The following is a 23,578-nucleotide window of genomic DNA, read 5'->3' as shown; positions in this document are numbered from 1 at the left end:
TTCAAGTGCAACTCTGTCATTTCCACAGCAATCATTCAACAATCCATCAAGAGCAAGCTGAGATTGCAAAATGGATTTCTTCTACACTGCTGCCACATACATATAACACACACACACACAAGTATAACTAATGGTGTTAACTCAATTGCTTTTCATACAGAAATAAATAAATATGTGTATGTATTTTGGAAATTAGAATAAACAGATAAAGGTAGTCAAATAACAGGGTCCTTTGAGCATCTCTGATATTCTTTTGCAGGAACACTCCTGGAATGCAGTATGGAGAAGGAACAGCACCTTTTACAGGGCAATGTGGCAAATCAAATTCATAGAAGGTTGTCTTTAAAAAAATGATTTGTGTTTAGAAAAATCTGGAAACAAAATCAGTACTATAGCTAAACACAAAAGCTAGATTGGAAAACACTCCTTTTCAGGGATTGATGGTTACAAAAATGACATACAGTTTTATCTAACAACAGTGTAGACAACTCTGTTTATTAGATGTTTTTGGTTTTTGGTTTTTTGGCAAGGCAATTGGGGTTAAGTGACTTGCCCAGAGTCACACAACTAGCAAGTGTCAAGTGTCTGGTCTGAAACCAGATGTGAACTCAGATCCTCCTGACTTCAAGGCCGGTGCTCTATCCACTGTGCCACAACTCTGCTTTGTTCCATTTTTCTAACAGCAGCAAGCATCATCTTTGAAAAACAATTATGATATGGAATAAACTTCAGTTGCCTCTTGTACCCAGAACTCCTTTCGAGCTACAAATGTAATAAACTTTTCAACATTTTCAAAAACGGACAGCATGACATATTGGTCAAGTACATTTTCTATGATATGGCAGTTACCATAGTAACTATTCTTTTTTCACTAAACAATAATCATGTAAAACACACCTATATTATGTACCTACATTCTACCTTTTCTCCGTAGTGTCTGAAGGAGACTTCCATTTTTGTTTTGGTAAAATATGTAACCTATATGTTCCAAAATATTTATAGTAGCAGTCTCTGTGGCATCAAAGAACTGGAAATTGAGGGGATGCCCATCAATTGGGGAGTGGCTAAACTAGTTGTGGTATACGATTGTGATGAAATACCACTACACTGTAAGAAATGACAAGCAGGTTGATTTTAGAAAAACATAGGAAGACTTACACAAAATTATGGACAGTAAAATGCACAGAACCAAGAAAAATGTTAGATACAGTAACAGCAATATTATTCCAAGAATAATTGTGAACAACCAAGCTATTCTGAGTATTATAAATATTCAAATAAACTACAAAGGACGTATGACGGAAGATGCTATCTACCTCTAGAGAAAGAACCGAAAAACAGAAGTATGCTTAGTATGGTCTTACATATTTCTATATCTGTGTCAAATGGCAGTCTTCTCAAGTGCAAGGTGGGGAAGGAGGGAACAGCTTGGAACTTAAAAATATTTTTTTTGTTTAAAAACCACACACACTTTGTCCATCCAAGCTCACTTTGAATGTAATTACTGGACATATTTGTTTGAAAAGGCTTTAAAAGGGGGTTAATTATTTTACATGGCTGGTAGAATCAGTCTCATTACTTCATAGTCATACAACTTATTTTTTTTACTCCACACTGTGTGAACAAGTTTAATGATTTTAAAACTTTATTTTGGTCTTTCTTTATTTATTTACAGACCAAGAAAAGCTGACAATTTATCCTGGTCCATCAATATAATTCACAAATACCCAAAGACTGTGTTTGTGCAACAATTACATTTAATAAATCAAAAGAGTCTATCACCTTCTACATTTAAAATCTGTTTTCAAGTTAGAAAACTAATATGATTAATGAAATCTTAATATCTAATTCTAAATTTAAAAATTGTATGTAGTTAGTACAGTTTAACACTGCAAAGGATAGTCTTAATACTTAGCTTGCCTTTAACCAAAACAAAATCCCGTAACAGATAAATAAGTGACCCCCTCCCAAGGTATACTCACTTGCACTGGGACACCAGCCGATGTAGGTGGATAATGTGCTGGAGGATGGAGCTTTGAGTAGACCGAATACACAGGTGCTTCATTCACCAACTTGTTGTATAGTTCCAAAGCTTCTAGGACTTTCACATTCAATTCAGATAATTCTGAATGTTTCCTATTTTAGGAAAAAAAAAAAGACAAAAAGTGCTTTATGTCCTTATTTCATCTGCTAGACAATTTATTTTTAAAACTTAGCACAGTTAAAAAAGTCTTAACTTAAAAGAGTCAGTAAGGAAATAGGGAGAAAAAATAACTCATCTACAATTTTCAGTTCTTAAAATATCTAATTCTGGAGATCATTTTGTGCCTTAAAATTGTAGTCTATCATAACATAATAGAGACGATGTAATAATATCATGGCAAACTCCTAAGAGACAGCAATCAATTTATCCTTCTTGCATCACAAATATTTGATAATTATATATAACAGATGTTAAGTAACAATTCTATTAGGAACAACAATGATTTGATGGTTTAATAAAGACCTCCTGGTCTTGATTACAGATCCCAGTATAGGGCAGAACAGAATGAGCCTTGATCCTTGGTATGAAATGAAATACATGTGAAAGGAAAACATACTTAAACACTTTCATTTATTAATAACTATTAGTGGTATGACATATAACCTATATCAAATTGTTTACCACTTTAGGGAGAAAGAGGGAAAGGAGGCAGGGGAGAAATCTGGAACTCAAAATTAAAAAAAAAAAGTTAAAAATTATCATTGAGTGTAATTGGAAAAAATAAAATACTATTAAAAAACTATTAGTGGTGTGAAGAAGATAAAACATATCTAAAATAAGGGATTAATTTTGATAATTCAGGTGAAAATAAGACCCTAAGTAAATGAATCTACTAACTGTTCTTTGTTATTCATGAATAGCGAGAGGTTTCTTTTTTTTTCTTTAGGTAGAGAAATGGGAATACATAAAAAATTCCTACTGTAACCAAATCCTCAAATGTGGACAGTTTTGATTCTAAACTAAACAGTCAAATCCAGTCTTATCAGCTTATTTGGGGCAGATTCTTTTCTAGGGAAACTAGCAACGGTTCCCTTTTAACATTGTGTAAATATATGTAAATTTCATAGACTGCAAGGGTTTCAAGAAGTTCTTTTGCAACTAATCCATATGGCTACTTTTCTATGTCCAGACACATTAGTAAAAATGATCTATACACAAGCAAGAATAATAAAAATTAATCATGCTTTTCAAATCTTAGAGAACTACACGTGTGTTAGCTATTATTATTGTTTATGGATTTTAAGAAAAACATTTTACTCAGTAATATAAAATGGAGCTTTAAAGGCTCTCCTCAAGAGATTTCTCTCTTCCATAAATAATATTTTTGAAGACTCTACAACAGAAATGATGACAGACTATTTTGTTCAACAATCTGCTAATATCTGTTTATCAAAGGTATTCCTGAGTTTCATGGAAGATGTCAAGCATAAGTTCCAAATGGGGAAAAAAAAGTTCCCTGTTGATGACATGGTTCTCCAAACTGTCCTAAATGCAAATGATTGTATATAACTTCACTGAAAACTACAATGACTCCTTAGAAAAATTTACAGTATTGTAAAAGAGCTTATTCTAATTACCTACATACTAAAAACAAAGTGAATGAGAAACACATACTGTCCAATACATATCTTCCTTCATGGAGTTATGATGTAAGCTGGTTACTAAAGAATAAAACTTGAGGATTGAAGGTGAAAAAGCAGAAGTGAACAAAAGATAGATCAGTGAGATGACAGACTCAAGCAAAATCAAGGGCAAATGTAGGGGAGATGAGTGGCAAATAAGTATGATGGCAGAGTGGAATTGGTTGCATTCTTTGTCAAACAATTGATCTAAATCTTTACTGAACTTATTTTTCTAGTCTGCACCACTTCTTTACATTATTAACATAATTTCTCCTTCTTGCTCCCATCCTACAATTATATTAATTACATAGGACACCCACTACCACATTCCCAGGGCTAAAATTCACATTAACTTCCTTTAGTATGGCTTATTCTAGATGCCCTTCTTGCTGTACCGCAAATTCAACAGGTCCAAAATAGAGCATCTAAAATTTAAGGCTTGTCTTGATTTCTCTTTCTCCATAAACTGAATCACCATATTCCCAGTGATGCAGCTTCAAAACTTAGGACTCATTTTTTAACATCTCCCTCTTGCTTAATCCCCACACCTAAGTTAGTCAGCATGTCTTGTTGATTCCTTATTATCATTTTCATCTGTGCTTGCCTCATTATTTCCATCACCTAGTTCTAACCCAAATTACCTCTTTCATAGACTGTCAGAGAAGGCAAATTCAACTCAATACAATTTTGTAACAATAAAGAGTTGTTCCAAAACGGAATGGTCTGCTTTTAGATATTATTCTTCCTTCACTGGAAGTCCTAGACTAGGATAGCACATATCAAGGATTTGTAGAGAGACTCAAGTTTTGGGTTAGCAACAGATGAGATGACTTTTGAGGTTCTATCCATTTGAGATTCTTTCATTCTACAATCTCCTAACTGGTCTCATGACTCTAATCTTTCCCCTCTAATGTAGCTTACATGATATCCCTACCAAATAAACCTCCTAAGGCACAAAACTAATCAAATGTTTGTGTTCAAAGATCTTCAAGGGCTGCCTAACGAATAAAGTACAAATTCCTTAGGTTGGCCTTAAAGGCTTTTGTGATTTACCTTTTAAGTCTTATTTTCCAGTACTCACATTCACGGACTCCAGTCAAACAAATTTATTCAGGAGTTCCCTCCCCTTTCATGCTTACATGCCTTGGTTCACACTATTCCTTCTGCCTAGAATGCCCTTCCTCTTTCCATTCTCTTTGGTCCAAATCCTACCCATCCTTTCAGGCTAAGTCTGAATACTACTTTCTGCATAAAACCTTGTCTGGTCTTCCCAGGAAGAGGTAATTTTTCTGCCTAATGAACTCACAAAGTACTTTCTACTACACCTGCAATACTGTTTATCTTGTATTATCTTCTATCACCACTATCTGTGAGGTAGCTATAGGGCAGCTAGGTGATGCAGTGGAGAGAGCACTGGGCTAGAGCACTGGGCTTACAGTCAGAAAGACCTGAGTTCAAATACAACCTCAGAAACTTCCTAGCTGTGTGACCTTGGGCAAGTCACTTCACCTCTGCTTGTCACTGAAGACAGAAATGCCAAATCATTCCAGTAATCTTTGCCAAGAAAACCCCAGGGACAGAAGTCCATAGGGTCACAAAGAGTAGAACAAAACTAAAATGAATGAACACCACCACTATTTGCATACCTATTAACTCTCCAGGTAGAATGTCAGCTTCTGATGACCAGAGCTGATCAATACTTATCTTTATATTCCCCATACCACCATCACATTTTCTTGCATATAGCAAGAATACAACCTGTTTTTTTTGAATTAACACAATGCTCTCAGTAGAAATAAGTTCTCTATCATCACCAGATGCACTTAATATTTGTACTCTAGAAGTAAGGAAAGATTATCCTCTCATTTAGCAATTGCTTGTAGAGCAACCATTTGAGAAGACTGCAGCTATGAAAAAAAGAATTGTTAACTGGTTTAAAAGGAAGTGACTCATGACAGTGACCTGACTGAGATTTATGCTTTACGTTTGTAATACCTGTTACCTAAGAAATCAAAACTGAATCCCAATTAGCAAGTACTATGCACAAGTAAACATTTAATACTTGCTTCTAAATGGTAACAAAAAAACTGACAGATAAAAATGCTGTTGTTTCAGTCAATCCCAACTCTTCATGACTCCATTTCAGGCTTTCTTGGCAAAAATACTGGAGTGGTTTGCCATTTCCTCCTCCAGCTCATTGTACAAATGAAAAAAACTGAGGCAAATAAGGTTAAAAGACTTGCCCAGTGTCACACTGCTAGTAAGTGTCTGAGGCCACATTTGAACTCAGATCTTCCTAACTCCAAGCCCGGTGCTATATCACTGCACCACCTAGCTGCCAATGCTACCAAATTATAAAAGTGACAGTTGAAAATTATAATATGCACAAAGCCATTTGTTTTTAACTTGTAAAGAAAATCCAGAGAAATTGTTTCTTAAATACCCCTGTACCAAAAGTCTACCTTTGGCATTCAGAATTTTGTTGCTATTATACTCCAATAAGTTGGCAAATTCAAATTGGTAAGGATTGAGGCAATTCTTGTTTACTCAATTCTTAATCCATCACAGACTTACAGATCTAAGGGCTGGAAGGATCCTTAACTAGTTCCATGCCCCCATTTTAAAAAGGAGGGAACTGAGGCCCAGAAATGTTACGTAAATTGCTAAAGATCACAGAGGTCATGTCAGAGGCAGATGATCTGAACCTACATCCCTTTGATTTCAGAGTCAGTAAAGTTTCCTTCTGTGTGTGCTGATTTCTTCATCAATCCATAAAGTTGGAGCATGAAGTTTCTTCATCCCCAATTTGCACTACAGTAATGGCACAATAACATTCTCCCCACACTCTAAGACAAAGGAGATGGTAGGGAGGACCACAAAAGGTAATACAGGGAGAAAGAGAATCAATGAAAAGTGATAATGACAGTGAAGGAATAATATTTTGAATTTTCCTTGGACTTTATAAAATTCTTCTCATCACTATGAAAACAGGTCAAAGTTAGGAAAATTCTAACTGAAGCTTAGCAGTTATTATATAACAAGTCAGTATCTGCCTAACTTCTCATGATATTCCTTTTTCTGCTCTCATTTTGACACTCACTTCCCTCTTTATCCTTCACTTCTCATTACCCACTTCTACCCCAGCATCAAAAAGAACAAAGGCATCAGTGTTATCCCAACTGTGCTCCTGTATAATTGGCATGAGTAACAAAGATTCCATAATTCTAATAATAATATTAATAATCACTGAAAAAGTACTACAGAAGGGTTCTACATTTATATCTTGCGTAAGTATGGTTAACTGAAAAATGATTTTAAAAATACATTTTCTTCAGTCACATTTAGCAAAATATCCATGAAACATCAAAAAATTACACTTTTTAATCTTGACAAGAAAAATATCAATAAGTGTGGCTTACCTATCAATCTCTTCAAGTTTTTCATCTATCATAGGGCCCATCTGTTGACAGACATCTGTAAATATAAGACCTCTTATAAATCTTTAAATATGACCAAGTCAAACAAGTTTTCAACCTGTTTTGTTACAATACAGAACACACAGTACATGCAGAATTAAATCTGTCTTCCAATTTTATATGCAAAAAAGGACTGCAGAAGACCTAATTCATTGTTATGTTCCTCTAACATCTATACAACATGACACAAAAGCCAAGCCAGAATTAAAATTAAAATGTCACCACCTTATAATTTAATTGGAGTTACTAATTGAACTTATAAATTGTAAAATTTGGAGTCATTCCAAAGCCTTAAAAATACCTTGCAAGACATTTTATCTAAATAAAATGAAGAAACCTGAGCCACACTGCAAAAAATATATAACCATGAAGGCAACCTTGTACAGATGAGCTACAAAATTCCTTTATTGTCACACTTATGAATTATACTGGTCATTCAAACTATTTTACATTTCTCCAATAACTGAAACAACATTCTGTTACTCATTAGCTAATTTCCAGCTACTGAAAAGGCTGACCATTTATAGATACCATAAAGATTTTTCCCCAAAGGAAAATTAAAATAAGCCACAAAATATCATATGCCAAAACCATAAAATGTAATTTATCTCACATACTCACTATCTCCCATTCTCCCCCCCTCAAATTTTTGTAAAATTGCTTATTAAAGTGCACATGCAGTTTTCCTAGGGAAAACTATAGAACTCTGAAATGAATCATGTACCTCTTTAACCTTCAAGTTACTGACTGCAAAAAGACCAAAATTTCTTAAGACTATCTCATTCACTAAGTCACTTCTTTCTCTGCCCTTTTATGACCTCAAATCTCTCCAGGTAACTTTACCGGAAGGGTAGAGAGCAAGTATAAGTTAGCCCTTCTTCATGAGTATGTCCACATATGATAGTAATTTCAAAGCGATGCTGGTATTATTATCCTGCCCTAACATGATCATCCTCATCCTCAAAAAGTAACTCATATCTCTAGTAGCACACACAAGCCAGAAGAAACAAGAAACTAGAACACTCAATATTACCTGACCACTTCTTCTCAAGCTAAATTCTTTTCTAATATCCATTAAATACCTTCTAAGTCCAGCAGATCTTGGGAATCTGGCTTTGAATCTGTAGGATCTATACTCTGGAGTATCTGCAGTGCTTTATCCATCTTATCCTTAAAAACAGAAAGAAGATGCTTAAAGAGTAAAGAGAATTTTCACCTTAGGGAACAGAAAAATACTCCTCTTCCAACATTGTCAAGCAATAGAAAACACATTATATAAAAAGAGTGATGATTAAAAGGATTCTACCTCATCTATATGAACTGGTTCAGGCTCTGATTTTCTAATTTCTTCCACAGCATCATCAATTACATTTGTTCTGTCCACAGCCGCTACAAAAAGATGAATCAAATTTTAATTTCCTCAACATTAATTCTGGTATTATATTCATTAATTTATTAATAAATTAACATTTATATGGGAAATGATTTGAATTCTTCTCCTAAAATTGAGAATGTTTCAATATTTAGCCTTTCCCAATTCCTCTTACTTCGAGTGCCTTCTCCATGTTAATTATTTCCTATTTATCCTGTATATAGCTTGTCTGTACATATTTGTTTGCTTGTTGTCTCCACCATCAGATTGTGAACTCCTTGAGAACAGGGATTGTCTTTTGCCTTTTTTTGTATCCACAGAACTTAGCACAATGCCTGGCACATAATAGGAGACTAATAAATGCTTACTGACTGATTGACTGACAATATATAAGTGAGTATCAAGCACCTATGTTTCACAGCACTGTGTTAGGCCCTAAGTATTTAAAAACAAAGAATACAACAATCTCTTCTTGCAATGAGCTTGCATTCCAGTGGAGTGGAAGAGGGAAAGCAAGTACATACAAAAACATATGCAGTACAAAGTTAATAAAGACACAAGCAAAAAGTAATTAAATACAATATAGGTAGGGAGGGTGAAAATGAGCAGCTGGGTGATCAGGAAAGGCTTCACGCAGCAGATGCTGCCTGGACTGCACCTTAAAAGGAAAATTCCTCTGTGAGGCAAAGTGCATTCCAAGTATAGTAAAGAGAGTGCAGTACCAAGTATTATGAACAGAGTGAAGTCTAGTTTGTCTAGACAGAAGAGTAACAGATGGAGAATGAGGCTAAAAAGAGAAGGGGTCAGCCTGTGTAGGAACTTGAATGCTGAACAGAGGAGTTTATATTTCATCTGAAAGCAAACAGGAAATCGCTGGAGTTGGTTGAGTGGGACTGTTACATGGTCATCAGGTCTGCACTTAAAGAAAATTATTTGAGGGGAAAGGAGGGTCTGGTAAAAGTTTTTTAAACTTGGAGAAAGTGTTTGAACACAACAGGAAGGTAACTTTTTAATAGTGAGAGACTGAAGATTCAAAAGAGTGGGGAACAATCTAGACTTTTCTTAATATCCACAATTCTATTTACTGTATGAAGTGAGGCTAGACAAAAATTAAAAAATTAACTCATACAACTTATCTAAGCCAAAAAACTTACTTTGTGAACAATAAATATGTTTAAATAATATTTAGTCTATTTATTTAGGGTTTACATCTGTCCACTTCTAAAAAATAGTCTGAAAAACAACCATTAGTAAGTTTTACATGTGTGTGTGTATCAGTCTTATTATATAATGTACTCCACTATACAATTAAATCCTGATAAATACCTTTACAATGAAAAATTCTGTATAATTTTCGATTCCTGATATATATACATTTAAAAATTAATGTTGTAACAAAATTCTAACACAACGAAAAAGCTAGGGTAGTCTTTTGTAAGTTCATTGTAATAGGATATATTCCACAGAGAAGTTAGAGGTCTATGTATAACATCTAGTGCATCCATAGGCCCCAGATATTTTTACCTTTCAGAACACAGTACTGGTTCTCTTTCATCTTGTTCCCAGGGAAGGGTGAGTTCATAAGAGGCCTACTATGTAAGTGGCAAGTTTCAATGAGCTGCTTTTCCCATCCTATTACCGACAAAGCCAGAATGGAAGCATGGAAGAGGCAAAGAATGGAAAGAATAAAGTGCTCAGAGAAGCACCTATTTCTCTTTTCCTTAAAGGAAAGTATGGATTTCAGGAATTAGCTCCTGACTCATTCATAAATATGCAAAAAGGCCATTACTTACAACTGGCAGCATGCGGTCTGAGTTGTTTTTCCAATACTGGTGATAGATTATTTATCCATATTCTCTTATTTGGCCACCCTTATAACAACTGGCATGCATTTATAGAATGGCTGGTAGAGGTTAATGGGGGAAAGGGGAGGAAGGGATGTCCATCACTACTGTTCGAAGGAAATAAAATAGTAACTACAACCACACACATTAAAACAGGGTTTTAGTTTCGTTTATAATATCATCCCATCCAGTACAAATACCATAAATTTACCAACCTCTCTTTGTGCTTCCCAACACAGCCACAGAGGAGTAAGAAATAAATAAAATCAACAATTTTTCTATTTTTTTTGTTTTTGTTTTTTTTTTTAATTTTTCTATTTTCTAAAATAAATTATAACTTGCCCTAGTTAATTAGGTATTTCCATGACCAATTTAAATATATGGATGATGACATAGTGGTTGTAAGCCCAATTCTCAAACTAAACTTTACTTATAAGAACTATTTTAAAGGCATCATTGGCAAGGAAACATGATAAAACTATGCCAGAATAGTAGCAATTCCTGGATAATAACTGGATCAAATTTTAATGTCTGAAATGGAAGATTTAAAAGATATCAAACACTAATTTATTTTTATAATCAAAACTATAGTATACAATTATAATATAAATAAAATATTACATTTAATTTTCTGTAACATTTAACTTACCTATCTCAGAGTCTATGTTTAAATTAGGTGATACAAAATTTGATGGAAAAAGTCCTACTCCCCTATGATTTTCTCCTTTCCACCAATTGGCATCACTGAAGATAAAAAAGTAAAAATAAAAAATGTTGTTAGTGCTTTGTTCTAACTCTACGCATAGTAACAATAAGCAGAACTGAAACAATAAGAGGTATAAAAAATCTATTGGAAATACTGGTCCACATACTATGATACTAGATTTAGTGGATACTGTTAAAGATGCATCAACTTCCAATATGCTGAAAAATAATTTTGCCAAAAAAAAAAAAAAATCGTAAAGATATCCTTCATTCCCCCAAATGAATCGCCCCTTGTAACAGAGGAAAATTTGAACAAAACTCAAATAAACAAAAACACTGCCCCGACAGTGTATATAACATTCCACATTCTGCAGGTCTTTCATATGTTCCCTCCCCCCTTTTTCTTCCGGGCTTGATTAGTCTCTGAAATTAATCTGAGTTAAGTAGCATTTGAATGTTATTTATTTTTGAAGAGAGGTAATTCAGAATGGTCAGGCAGATGGTTGTGTTTATTTTCAAGATTCAGCTGAAACTTCCTCAAGAATTCGGCAATGACTTGAATATAGCATTCAGTAATTATGGACGTTAAAGTACAGTATTTATTTTGTATGACCTCGTACGCTAGACAAGAGAACATATAACAAGGGACTAAAAAATGTAGAGGAAATAAACCGTACATTCAAGGACAACTCATATAAAGTTATTCCCCAGCTCAAAAGCACTAACAAATCAAATCCAAATTCCTTACTATGGCATTTAGAGCCTTCAAACCTTTAGCCTCACTCCTGCCTTCTAATCTTGTCTCTCAAAGTACCTCACCTAATATGGATCTCTTCCATTTAGACAAACTAGCCTACTCCCTGTTCCCTGTCTCTAATGTGTTCTTATTCTGTCAAAATTCAAACCATCCTTAAAAGTGGATCAAGAACTACTTCTTTCACAAGTTTTTTTCCTAATCCCCTCAAACAAATATTATTATATGGACTTCAGAACCCCAACATCACTTTATTTATATTTCTCTTACGGTAATTACCATGTTTTCCCTTATAGTTATTGAGGGCTATTGGTGTGCTTACTCACAGGACCATATATTTCGGAAAAGGAAAGTTACAGGTCACTGGATACATCTGCCTCATGTGACATATAGGGAATTTGAGGCCCAGAAAAGGCAAGGCACTGGAAGTGCCTTGCACAAGGTCACACTAAGAGTTAACTAGCAGAACCTAGATCTGACTCCAAATTCAATATTCTTTTGTACTATACTAAGTCCCTTGAAGGCAAGAATTATTTAATAATTCTATCTGCCAGTGTTTAACATAAAATCTTCCATACAATAGGTACCCAATCCATTATAGATAATTTTTATATCTATCCATTTAAAAAATCAGACTAGCCCATTCAAGCTAGTTCATTTACAACAATCACTAGAACTATTACAACTTCTTTTCACTATTTAATGTTATGAGGCAAAATCATGTTCCTACTAAAATTAATCTTCAAAAAAGTAAAAGTAAGCAGTGTAATTTATTCCAGCATCAATCAATTTCTCTACCTAAACTTCCTTTTCTGAAGTTTACTGCCAAGTAATTTTGGATGCATAATTCCCAACATAGACATACTTGGTGCAGTAAATATCTTTGTTTTTATGTGGCCACAAATAATACTTCATATTTATATTGTTTTTTCATCCAACAACTAAAAATGTTTTACAAAGATGTTTTTAAGAGAAACAACATTTATGGAAGGAAACCGAAAGACAGAAGTTGCAATTTGCTAAATGGTTACATCAAAATCCAGAGAACTCAAAGATTTAAAACATACCTGTCATCCAAAACAATAATAATTTCACCACTTTTAAAGGTGAGTTCATTGTCCTCAACTGCTTCAAAATCATACAAGGCTCTGACTTTTTTAGAAATCTTATGATTATTCAACTGAATTTCTGCAGATGGATATAAGGATTTCGTTTCTGTGTGCTGTTGCTTCTGCTCTTGCAAAGATAATTCAATAGCTAGTTTGGAAATTTTAAAATAAAAAACAACAATTAACTTTCTGTAATTAGCTAACTTACAACAGAAATAAAATAAAGAGGTGGTTTCATATACCTTTTAATATTTAACAGGAATCATGCTAATATACAATGAAGCTTTCATTCAGACAGAGAAATAGCTAGAAAATTCCCTTGGAAATAAATTTTCTGATGATTACTGGTTTATGTTTAACAACTAAGGTCCACATCTTTAAAGATACAAGATGGATTGTTACTGTGAGTCTGGATAATTTTCCATATAGTACAAAATCTATAAATAGTTTCATGCAGCTGAAGTTTTTACTCACTTTTACCAGAAATAAGTGTTAATGTTGACGAAATCAGGAAGATAGTGATAAAATAAAGATACTGACATAATATGTATACTGGAATATAAAGAGGCTAAATGTAAGCCATCTGAAGGTAGCGCACCAAATAATGAAATCCAACATTACTGATGAGTATAATGGGGCTAATTTTTATCTACGTCATTTCTTTTCCCAGACTCAGAGATCTTTTTATATTTTTAGGGTCATGTGCAGCTTTATTATAATTACCATTTTATAGATTTTTAGACCTGAAGGGGGTCTTAGAAGACAGTAAGTCCAGCTCTTTCTTTTTACAGATTAAAAAATCTGAGGTACAAAGAGGGTAGGTCACTTGGCGAGGGACACACAGCTATCACATGTCTCAGGTAGGATATCAACCCTGCTCTTCCTGACTCTAACTCCAATACCTTATTCATGCTGCCTCTGAAAGAAAGCACCTAAACAGGTCAATACTATAATTTTAATAAAGAATCACACACTTTTATTACCTTTAGCTATATCTTCATCTTCTTTGCTTTTGTTGGATGATGTACCATTCTTGGCAGCATTTGAAAGTGTCTACACAAGGGCAAAATAAACATAGCTACTTTTAAAATGAAAATTAAATATCCACAAATTACTTAATAGTGATTTGTTTTCAAATTTGCCAATCGTAATCATTTTTTTCATTACAAATTAAGTTCTTGACAATGACTAAGTTATTTTCCAGTATAATGCTAAAACATAATCAATAATGTTATTGCCATTTAAGTCATTTTCAGTCGTATCAGACTCTTTATGACCCAATTTGGGTTTTCTTGGAAAAGATATTGGACTGCTTTGCTGTTTCTTTCTCTGGCTCATTTTACAGATGAGAAAACTGAGGCAAACAGGATTAATTGACTTGCCCAAGGTCACATAGCTAGTATCTAAGGCTGAATTTGAACTCATGAAGATGAATCTTCCTAGTTCCAAACTCAGTGCTCTATCTACTGTGCCACCTAGTTACCCACAATAATCCTAATTGCTGCCATATAGCCAAAAAAATTTTTTTCCATTACAAAACTGTCATTTCCTAGAGGGAAGAGACTTTGTATTATACTGTTTTGAGTGTATCTCCATTGATACTTAGTAAGCTTTGCCTGAAAGTAAGCATTCAGGATGCATTCCTGTGGTGAGACTAGAGAGGAAAGGATATAGGACTCCTAGAAAAAGAATCATTGATGACACAATAGACAGTCTAAGAATGCAAGAGAAAGAATAAAAAAGAGGCACAAGAGGCATTGGCTAAAAGCAAACAACCCTGTAAATTTCAACAGATCTTAGGGACTCATTGTTTAATAATTCACATTCATAACAATGGCTCTAAGTTATTTTGAAAAAGATTCAGGGTCGGCAGAGCCAAGATAGCAGAGTAAAAGCAGTGACTTGCTTGAGCTTTCCCCCAAACTCCTCCAAATACCTGTGAAAAATGGCTCTAAACAAATTCTAAAACAGCAGAACCCACAAAAAGACAGAGTGAAACAAATTTCCAGCCCCATACAGCCTGGATGGTTGATCGAAAGGCATATCACGCCAGGCGGGGAGAGGTGCACAGTTTGATGTGAGCGCACAGGCAAAAGAGGCCTCAGTGAACCTGGAGCAGGCCTCATAGGACTGAATCATGGGCAGCTGCGGCAATTTCCAGACTTCTAAACCCATGAATGCCAAAGACAACTTAGAAGATCAGTGGGAAAAGTCTGCGACTGCAGTGAGAGAGGGAAGCTCGGTCCTAGCCTCAGTCCCCGAGTGTGGCCCTGAGGCGGCAGCTACCTCCAGAGCTTCCAGCCCACAGACTAAGGGGGAATCGGGTGGCTGATCAAAGGGGGATTACAGGGATCTCTTTGCTGGTGCTGAGGCAAGATTCTCTTGCTTTGGCCATGCTTGGATCTGGGTCACAGTTCTAAGTGGTGGTCCTGGGGCGAGGAGGAGTGCTGGCATGGTGGAGCTTGTAGTGGTGGTGGAGAGGAAATCCTCCTCACAGTTCCAAGACAGAAAAGAGTGCTTGTGGTCACTCACAGACCAGAGCACAGGCCAGGAAAGGAGTAAACACCTTGATCATAGCACCTTGGAAGAACTGAAAATTTACAGGTCCCTAGAAGTATCTCTGAGAACAGCTGCACAAAACCCCTAAAGCTTGGGACAGTATATTCTCCACACTGGAAGCAGACCCCTACCTTAACAAAGAGTCTATAACTCAAGTAATTGGCTGGGATCATGAACAAAGGCACAAAAAAAGTCAGACCACAGAATCTTTCTTTGGTAACAAAGAAGATCAAAATATATAACCCAGAAGAAGACAAAGTCAAAGCTCCTACATCCAAAGCCTCCAAGAAAAATATGAATTGGTCCCAGGCCACGGAAGAGCTCAAAAAGGATTTTGAGAAAGAAGTAAGAGAAGTAGAGGAAAAACTGGGAAAAGAAATGAGAGTGATGCAAGAAAATCATGAAAAACAAGTCAGCAGCTTACTAAAGGAGACCCCAAAAAAATGCTGAAGAAAATAACACCTTAAAAAATAGCCTAACCCAAATGGCGAAAGAGGTCCAAAAAGCCAATGAGGAGAAGAACACCTTAAAAAGCAAAATTGGTCAAATGGAAAAGGAAGTCCAAAAGATTACTGAAGAAAATAGTTCCTTAAAAATTAGAATAGAGCAATTGGAAGCTAGTGACTTTATGAGAAATAAAGACATTGTAAAACAAACACAAAAGAATGAAAAATTAGAAAACAATGTGAAATATCTCATTGGAAAAACAACTGACCTGGAAAATAGATCCAGGAGAGAAAATTTAAAAATTATTGGACTATCTGAAAGCCATGATCAAAAAAAGAGCCTAGACAACATCTTTCAAGAAATTATCAAGGAAAACTGCCCTGATATTTTAGAACCAGAGGGCAAAATAGAAATTGAAAGAATCCACTGATCTCCTCAAAGAGATCCCCAAAGGAAAACTCCTAGGGATACTGTAGCCAAATTCCAGAGTTCCCAGGTCAAGAAGAAAATATTACAAGCATCCAGAAAGAAACAATTCAAGTATTGTGGAAGCACAATCAGGATAGTACAAGATTTAGCAGCTTCTACGTTAAGGGACCGCAGGGCATGGAATATAATATTCTGGAGGGCAACGGAGATAGAATTATAGCCAAGAATCACCTACCCAGCAAAACTGAGTATAATCCTTCAGGGGAAAAAAATGGACATTTAGTGAAATAGAGGACTTTCAAGCATTCTTGATGAAAAGACCAAAGTCAAATAGAAAATGTGACCTTCAAATATAAGACTCAAGAAAAGCATGAAGAGGTAAACAGGAAAGAGAAATCATAAGAGACTTATTAATGTTGAACTATTTACATTCCTGCATGGAAAGATATTTGTAACTCTTGAGACCTTTGTCAGTATTAGGGTAGTTGAAGGGAAAAAATTATATTATATATATAGACAGATAGATAGATAGAGGGCACAGGGTGAGTTGAAGATGAAGGGGTGATATCTGGAGAATAAAATTAAGGGGTGAGAGAGGATTATACTGGGAGAAGGAGAAAGGGAGAGGTAGAATGGGTAAATTATCTCACATAAAACAGACAAGAAAAAGCTGTTACAGTGAGGGGAAATGGGGGCAGATGAGAGGCAATGAGTGAATCTTATTCTCGTAGGATTTGGCTTAAGGAGGTAATAACATACACACTCAATTGGGTATGGAAATCTATCTTACCCTACAGGAAAATAGAGGGGGAAGGGGACAAGAGAGCAGGACGATGATAGAGGGGAGGGCAGATTGGGGGAGGGAGTAATCAGAAGCAAACACGTCTGAGGAGGGACAGGGTCAAAAGAGAAAATAGAATAAATGGGGGCGGAATAGGATGGAAGGAAACGTAACACAACACAACATGTCACAACATGACTACTATGGAAGTGTTTTGCATGGCTATACATGTACAACCTGTATGGAGTTGCTTGCCTTCTCAATGAGGTTGGATGGGGAGGGAGGAAGGGAGAAAATTCGGAAACCAAAGTTTTAAAAACACATGTTAAAAACATTGTTTTCACATGCAACTGGGAAATAAGAAATACAGGAAATGGGGTATAGAAATCTATCCCGCCCTACAGGAAAATAGAAGGGGAAGGGGATAAGAGAAGGGGGGAGAGATAGAAGGAAAGAGGTATACAGAATGCGTGCCATCTTGGGTTGGGGGGGGAGGATAAGATGGGGAGAAAATTTGGAACTTAATCTTGTGGAAGTGAATGTTGAAAACTAAGAATAAATAAATTAAAAAAAAAACAAAAATAAAAGATTCAGGTATGTTCTACTTAAGAAGACAAAAAAAGTAAGTCATGCATTTTTTGAAAGATTCTGATCTTAAATGATTAAATAAATAAGTTTTAAGTCTTAATGAGGTAAACCTATGATCTAAAAAATTCATGCATGTGAAATACCTCATAACATCTATATTTTTGTCAATGTCAAATGTCTTCTAAATTCTAAAATTCCTCTGATAATAACCTCTTGAACTTTCATCTCTTCCTCCAAACTCATTCCTTTTATGCCTGTCTCTGCTTACACTTACATTATCAAGCTCCTCTATCCTCCCCATTTTCCCAGTTTCTTATTGTCCTTACTTCCCTCTTCAGTCTTGACACAGTTCAGTATTCAATTATACACACTGCCCTCCACCACTGACTCTGGTGCCAACCTGCCATTCCTGATATGCCAATGTTTGCACAATTCTTTCACCAAATAAGATCCTTCACAAAATTTTCCTGGGTTACCAGTTTGAAGTGTTCTCATTCTTATTCTCTGTGGCACTAATTCATCATTTACTATATAATGATTTATATTATTAGCTATCTTTTTATGTGACTATACCCTATCTCTCAATTAGAACATAAACTCCATGAAGGCAAAGGCTATCTTATTCTTTGTATCATATGTAGCACTTCGAACATAGCATGCATTCATTAATACTAGTTTAGGGTTTTGTTTTTTTGTTTTAAAAACAAAAACAACATTTTTTCCAATTTCTCTAAACCATTTTTATGCTTTTACATAAGAAAGATTCTACAAATCACTATAGTAAATTTTAGATTTACCAGCAATCCTGCTGAAGGAAAAGTAATTCCTTCTTCTTTCATGGATTTAATAGTTGCAGATATCAGGCTAAACTGTGGATCTTTCTGGAATTCTTCTGACCACTCCACCATTAGAGATTTCAGCTTCTCACATACTTTTGGGTGAGCCTTTTATATGATAGGACAGCAAAGAGAACAAGTTTTGTAGTCTTGCATATGTATACATAAATTACAAATGACAATGAATCATATATGTACTGTGTGAGTGTGTGTGTATGGACCATATATATTGAGCCATTTTAACATGAAACTTGTCTTTTATATTAAACGTGAGAAAGTTTACAGTCTCTCTCAGGCAGCTGACTGATACATCACATCTTTTTGCTAAATATCAAACAACTCAAAAGAAAAGATATGGTATCTTCCAAAATTACATGGATTCTGAAGTTTTATCACAGGAAATATGTATCTTTTATGGTAACCCTCTTAGTAATTATACTTTATATTCATATTCCCAAGAAAAATACTTAAGACATATGCTACTGGGCTGTATTACATTAATTTGAGTGAAAACTTTTGGTGTTTGCCAAAAATGATCATTAAACACTTTCTTTGCACCATTGGAGAGGTTAAGAGAGGTAGGATTAAAACAAGGACTCTCTGATACTTCCAGGTTAGGGCATATGTGCAGGCCATTCTTCATGTCTGGGATACGCTCCCTCTTCAGTTCTACCTGCTGACACCTCTCCTCTTCAAAGTTTTTCCTGACACAGTAGTTAAAAGTGATCTCTCCTTAGGCGAATGCTCCTCAAATTCTGTGTCGAGGCACTTCTTTCACCTCGTCACATTCTATCATATTCATTCATGTATATGTTGCATTTGCTTCATCCTCAAATTATACTGTAAGTTTCTTCAAAGCAGGGACAATAAAGTTTCTTGTCTTTGTAGTCAGTATGTCTGACAGTGTCTTGCACAGAGCAGGTGCTTAATTAATGTCCCCTATACTGAAGTATTAAAACTGTTTTCTTTACTCACTGATAGAAATAAACTGTGAGACAAAGTCTTTGACATAGATATTAAATTTCTCAGGATGACACCTAAATGTTAAAAGGCATCTTGCTGAATCGCCATGGCAAATGGAAATTACACCTCAATAATGTTATGTATCAAACGTGTACAAGTTTCGAGATTTAAATGGTGGAGTTTTTTTGGGGGGGGGAGTCAATGTTACTACAGTATCTTTAAGACTTCTTTGTTCAAAAATTACCTTATTTTTTATCACTCCTCGTACTTCAGTTGCAAAATCACGAGAACATACTTCTAAATGAAATATCTTTCCACAATTTGATACACAGGCTCCAAGAAGCTGTTAAAAAGAAATATAATATTCAAAATATAACTTTAAAATATAAATTTTAATTTCTAAAATTTAAAGAAATGTACTTTTAATATTCATATTAAATAACAAGCTACTTTCAACTTACAGTAAGTGCTTGCAAAGCAACATGAGGAACTTTATGATTTACCCTTTTCATTATGGCTTTCAGACAATCTTTTGCTCTAGGAAAAAATGGAGAAAAAATTTAATTAAGTAAATTCAGTATTTCTGTACAAGCATGTTAATGCATATATGTGCCTATCTTTTCCCCTAATCCAATCAGTGCAAAGTGAATTATGAATTTAGAGCAAGCTTTTAAAACATTTTAGGTAATTACTATCTTACAAATAAAGCATCTTGTATGTTAATTCTTTGTTTAGTCTTTCTTATGGCTGTAATACTGAAAAGAGTTTGGCTATTAACAGAGTATTAATTGTAAGCATAACCCAGGGTACTCATTCCAATGCTGAGAAATAATCATCTCTGACAGAGCCAGACAACAAATTAATCAACAAGCATTTATTAGGTTCCTACTATGTACCAGGCACTACCTTCTTTCAAGGAGTTTACAATCTACTGGGAAACAATATGTACATATAATAGCTAACATTTATATAGCACGTACTCTAAGCACTTTACAATAATTAAATCGTAATAGTTGCATTATTATTAGCTCATTTGAGCCTCACAACAACCTTGGGACAGAAGTGCTATTATGCCCATTTTACAGATGAGGAAATGGAGGCAAAGGTTAAGTGACTTGCCCAGGGTCACACAGGTGGTAAATAGCTAAGACCAGATTTGAATTCAGGTTTTCTTGACCCCAAGCCCAGCATTCCACCCATTGCGCTAGCAATTGGAGGAACAGGGAAACGCTTTGGTAGATGATAGTGTTTGAACTGCTACTTGAAGGATAAGAGGAATTCTATGAAACAGAGACAGCACACTGAAGGTATGAAGGTTGGGAAATATATGGCCCAGGGACAGGAGACAAAGCACCACAGGTGAGGAACAAAAAGAATGCCAGTTTCGTTAAACTACAGAGTAATGGAAAGGGAATAACATATAATGAAGCTGGAAAGACAGGTTGGGGTCAGGTTGCAAAGGGCTCTAAAAGTCAAACTGCAGTTTACTGATTAGGGAATGACCTGGTCTGACTAAGGAAAATCACTGTGGCAGCCATATGGAGATTGGACTAGAATGGAGAGACTGGAATCAGGGAGAGCAATTAGGAGGCCACTGCAATATTCTAGGCAAGAGTTGATAAGCACCTCATGTAAGATGGTGGCTGTATAAGCAAAGAAGGGGTCAGATGTGAGAGATGTTATGAGCAACTGATAGGATGTGTGGGTTAAGAGTGAGAAAATTAAGGCTACACCAGGGTTTCAAAATTGGGAGTCTAGAAGCACAGTGATACTAGAAAAAGAGAAGTTTGGGAGAACAGGAGGTTTAGGAGGAAAAGATAATGAGTTCTGTCTTGGACATGATGCTTTTGTGAAGTCACCAGGACTTACAGTTTGAAATGTCCAATAGGTTACGTAATTAGTGCCATGGAACCTCAGGAAAGAGACTAAGGCTGAATATACAGATGTTAAGTCACCTACATAGAGGTAATAAATTAAACTCATACGAGCCGATGAGTTTACCAAAAGAAATAACAGAGAGAGAAAGCACCCAAGACAGAACCTTGGGGAATACCCATACTTAGGAGGTATAACATGAATCACGAGCAACAAATAAGAAAAAGAAGAAATAAACAATGTCAACAACAACAACAACAACAAAACCTCAAAGAGAGCAGAACGAGGAAGAAATAGATGACTAACAGTGTCACAGGCACTAGAGAAGTCAAGAAGGATGAAGACTGAGAAAAGACCATCAAACGTGGAAATGCTGAGATCACTGGTAACTGGTAAAAGCAGTTTCAGGTGAGTTATGACGTCAGAAGCCAAACTGCAGAAAGCTGACGAACAAGAGGAGAAGCAATGAGGACAAGTAGTTTTTTTTTGGAGTATGGCTGAGAAAGGGAGAGAGACATCAGTCTAGGACAATATCCTAATGGAAGAGATAGTAGGGTCAAATAAAGTTTTTTAAGGATGAGGGAGATGGGTATAGAGAAGAAACCAGCTGACTGAGAAAAGCTGAAGATCACAGAAAGGATTGGAGGATGACTGAGGGGGCAATCTGCTAGAGATGACATGAGGGGAGAAAATGAGATTAATGGTTCAGGGAAGATGGAGAACAGCCATTTCCTTATCAGAGACTAGAGGAGAGGAGAGAGTGAGGGATAATATCAAGAGATTTTGAGATTAATTACAAGGAAGAGGAAATTCAGTGCTAATGGCCTCAATTTTCTTAGTAAAGCAAGAGGCAAGGTCCACGGCTGAGAGAGCAGGGAAGAGGGAGAAATAGGAAGCTTGAGGTGAAAAAAGAAAGTTAAGGAAAGCTACTTTGGGGAGTGAGACGAGGATAAAAAGATTGCCTTGTTGCAGGGAGGGCCCAATTGAAATTAAATAAAAATAACGAATGGCAGACCCAGTCAGAAAAGTTATGTGACTACCTCCAGCTCCATTCAACAACATGTTCATAAAAGTAAAGGGGACAGACAGGGGAGACTAGAAGGAGGAATAATCTAGGGCAGGAGTGGGGAACCTGCAGCCTCAAGGCCACATGTGGCCCTCTAGGTCCTCAAGTGCAGCCCTTTGACTGAATCCAAACTTCACAGAACAAATCCCTTTAATTAAAGGATTTGTTCTGTAAAACTTGGACTCAGTCAAAAGGTGGCACCCAGGGACCTAGAAGGCCACATGTGGCCTCAAAGGCCGCAGGTTCTCCACACCTGATCTAGGCAAAAGGTCTGGCAAGTGATGAGTGGAAAAAGAATACAGCAATGAGGGATTTGAGAGTAGAGGATAGGGGTAATAATCTTAGAAAATATTAAGGAGAAGAGGGACTAGAGGTCATGATGAGGGTAAAGAATAAGATGGGCTCTCACCTGACCAAAATTCAACTTCTGGAAAATGTTAATTGTTCCTAATGTTCCTCAGGTAGAACCCAAAGGGAAGTCTAAGTTCCCTAAAATGATTCAGTTATTTCCCTAGCTAACTGTGTATGGGAAGATCTCCCTGACCATAGTTTTCTTGGTTACTTTGGTGATACGTAAATCTCCCCTCTCAGTACATGGTGAACCTTCTAAATGTAGTTTAGTCTGCAACCTCATTTAGTTTACCTATAGAGTCTGCTTAGCGAGGTTTGTCTCCTTAAAGGACATGTAAGATTATGACTCTGCTTAACTACATTTGTTTGACTTTTAGGACACTGAAGGAAATATACCTATGGTCACAGTGTGCTTATTTCCTAGGGTAAGTTTAAGTGCTCTGACTTACAGTCCCTGAGACTCAAACTGACCCTGCTGACTATGAGATGCTGGGAGAAGTTTGTCACTAGTCAAGCCACTGCCCCTCCTTAAAGGGATTCTATCAGGCTCTAGAAAAGACACATAGTGAGGAGGATGTGAATGAGTCAAGTTATGTTAATGAACTACCTTTAAAATCATAACCCAGCTTTCCACTTCTGTAATTATGTTTTCACTTGCATGAGAATGTTGGAATCCAAGCCCAAAAGAAGAGATTGTGGAGGAAATATTAATCCTTTATTAATATTATCGACCTAATAAGTGGCTAGAAAACTGTCT

General features: G+C 35.8%; 1 protein-coding gene across 1 annotated transcript in view; it reads right to left on the bottom strand.

Moving 5' to 3' along the window:
• LOC114045962 (signal transducing adapter molecule 2) overlaps positions 1-23,578 on the bottom strand; it is a 46,988-nt gene that overhangs the window by 7,458 nt on the left and 15,952 nt on the right. Inside the window, exons 3-12 of the mRNA XM_027866185.1 lie at positions 19,991-20,066; positions 19,774-19,872; positions 18,528-18,674; positions 13,910-13,979; positions 12,885-13,074; positions 11,008-11,102; positions 8,449-8,531; positions 8,225-8,312; positions 7,086-7,140; positions 1,983-2,136 (exon numbers count right to left, since the gene is read on the bottom strand). Coding sequence (XP_027721986.1) covers positions 1,983-2,136; positions 7,086-7,140; positions 8,225-8,312; positions 8,449-8,531; positions 11,008-11,102; positions 12,885-13,074; positions 13,910-13,979; positions 18,528-18,674; positions 19,774-19,872; positions 19,991-20,066 — 1,057 coding nt within the window. The remainder of the gene's footprint in view (positions 1-1,982; positions 2,137-7,085; positions 7,141-8,224; positions 8,313-8,448; positions 8,532-11,007; positions 11,103-12,884; positions 13,075-13,909; positions 13,980-18,527; positions 18,675-19,773; positions 19,873-19,990; positions 20,067-23,578) is intronic.

The sequence above is a fragment of the Vombatus ursinus genome, unplaced genomic scaffold (assembly GCF_900497805.2).
Source record: "Vombatus ursinus unplaced genomic scaffold, bare-nosed wombat genome assembly UNPS02014779.1, whole genome shotgun sequence".
Taxonomy (NCBI): Eukaryota; Metazoa; Chordata; class Mammalia; order Diprotodontia; family Vombatidae; genus Vombatus; species Vombatus ursinus.
Note: the sequence above shows the minus strand (reverse complement) of the source record. Positions and strands in the feature narration are given on the sequence as shown.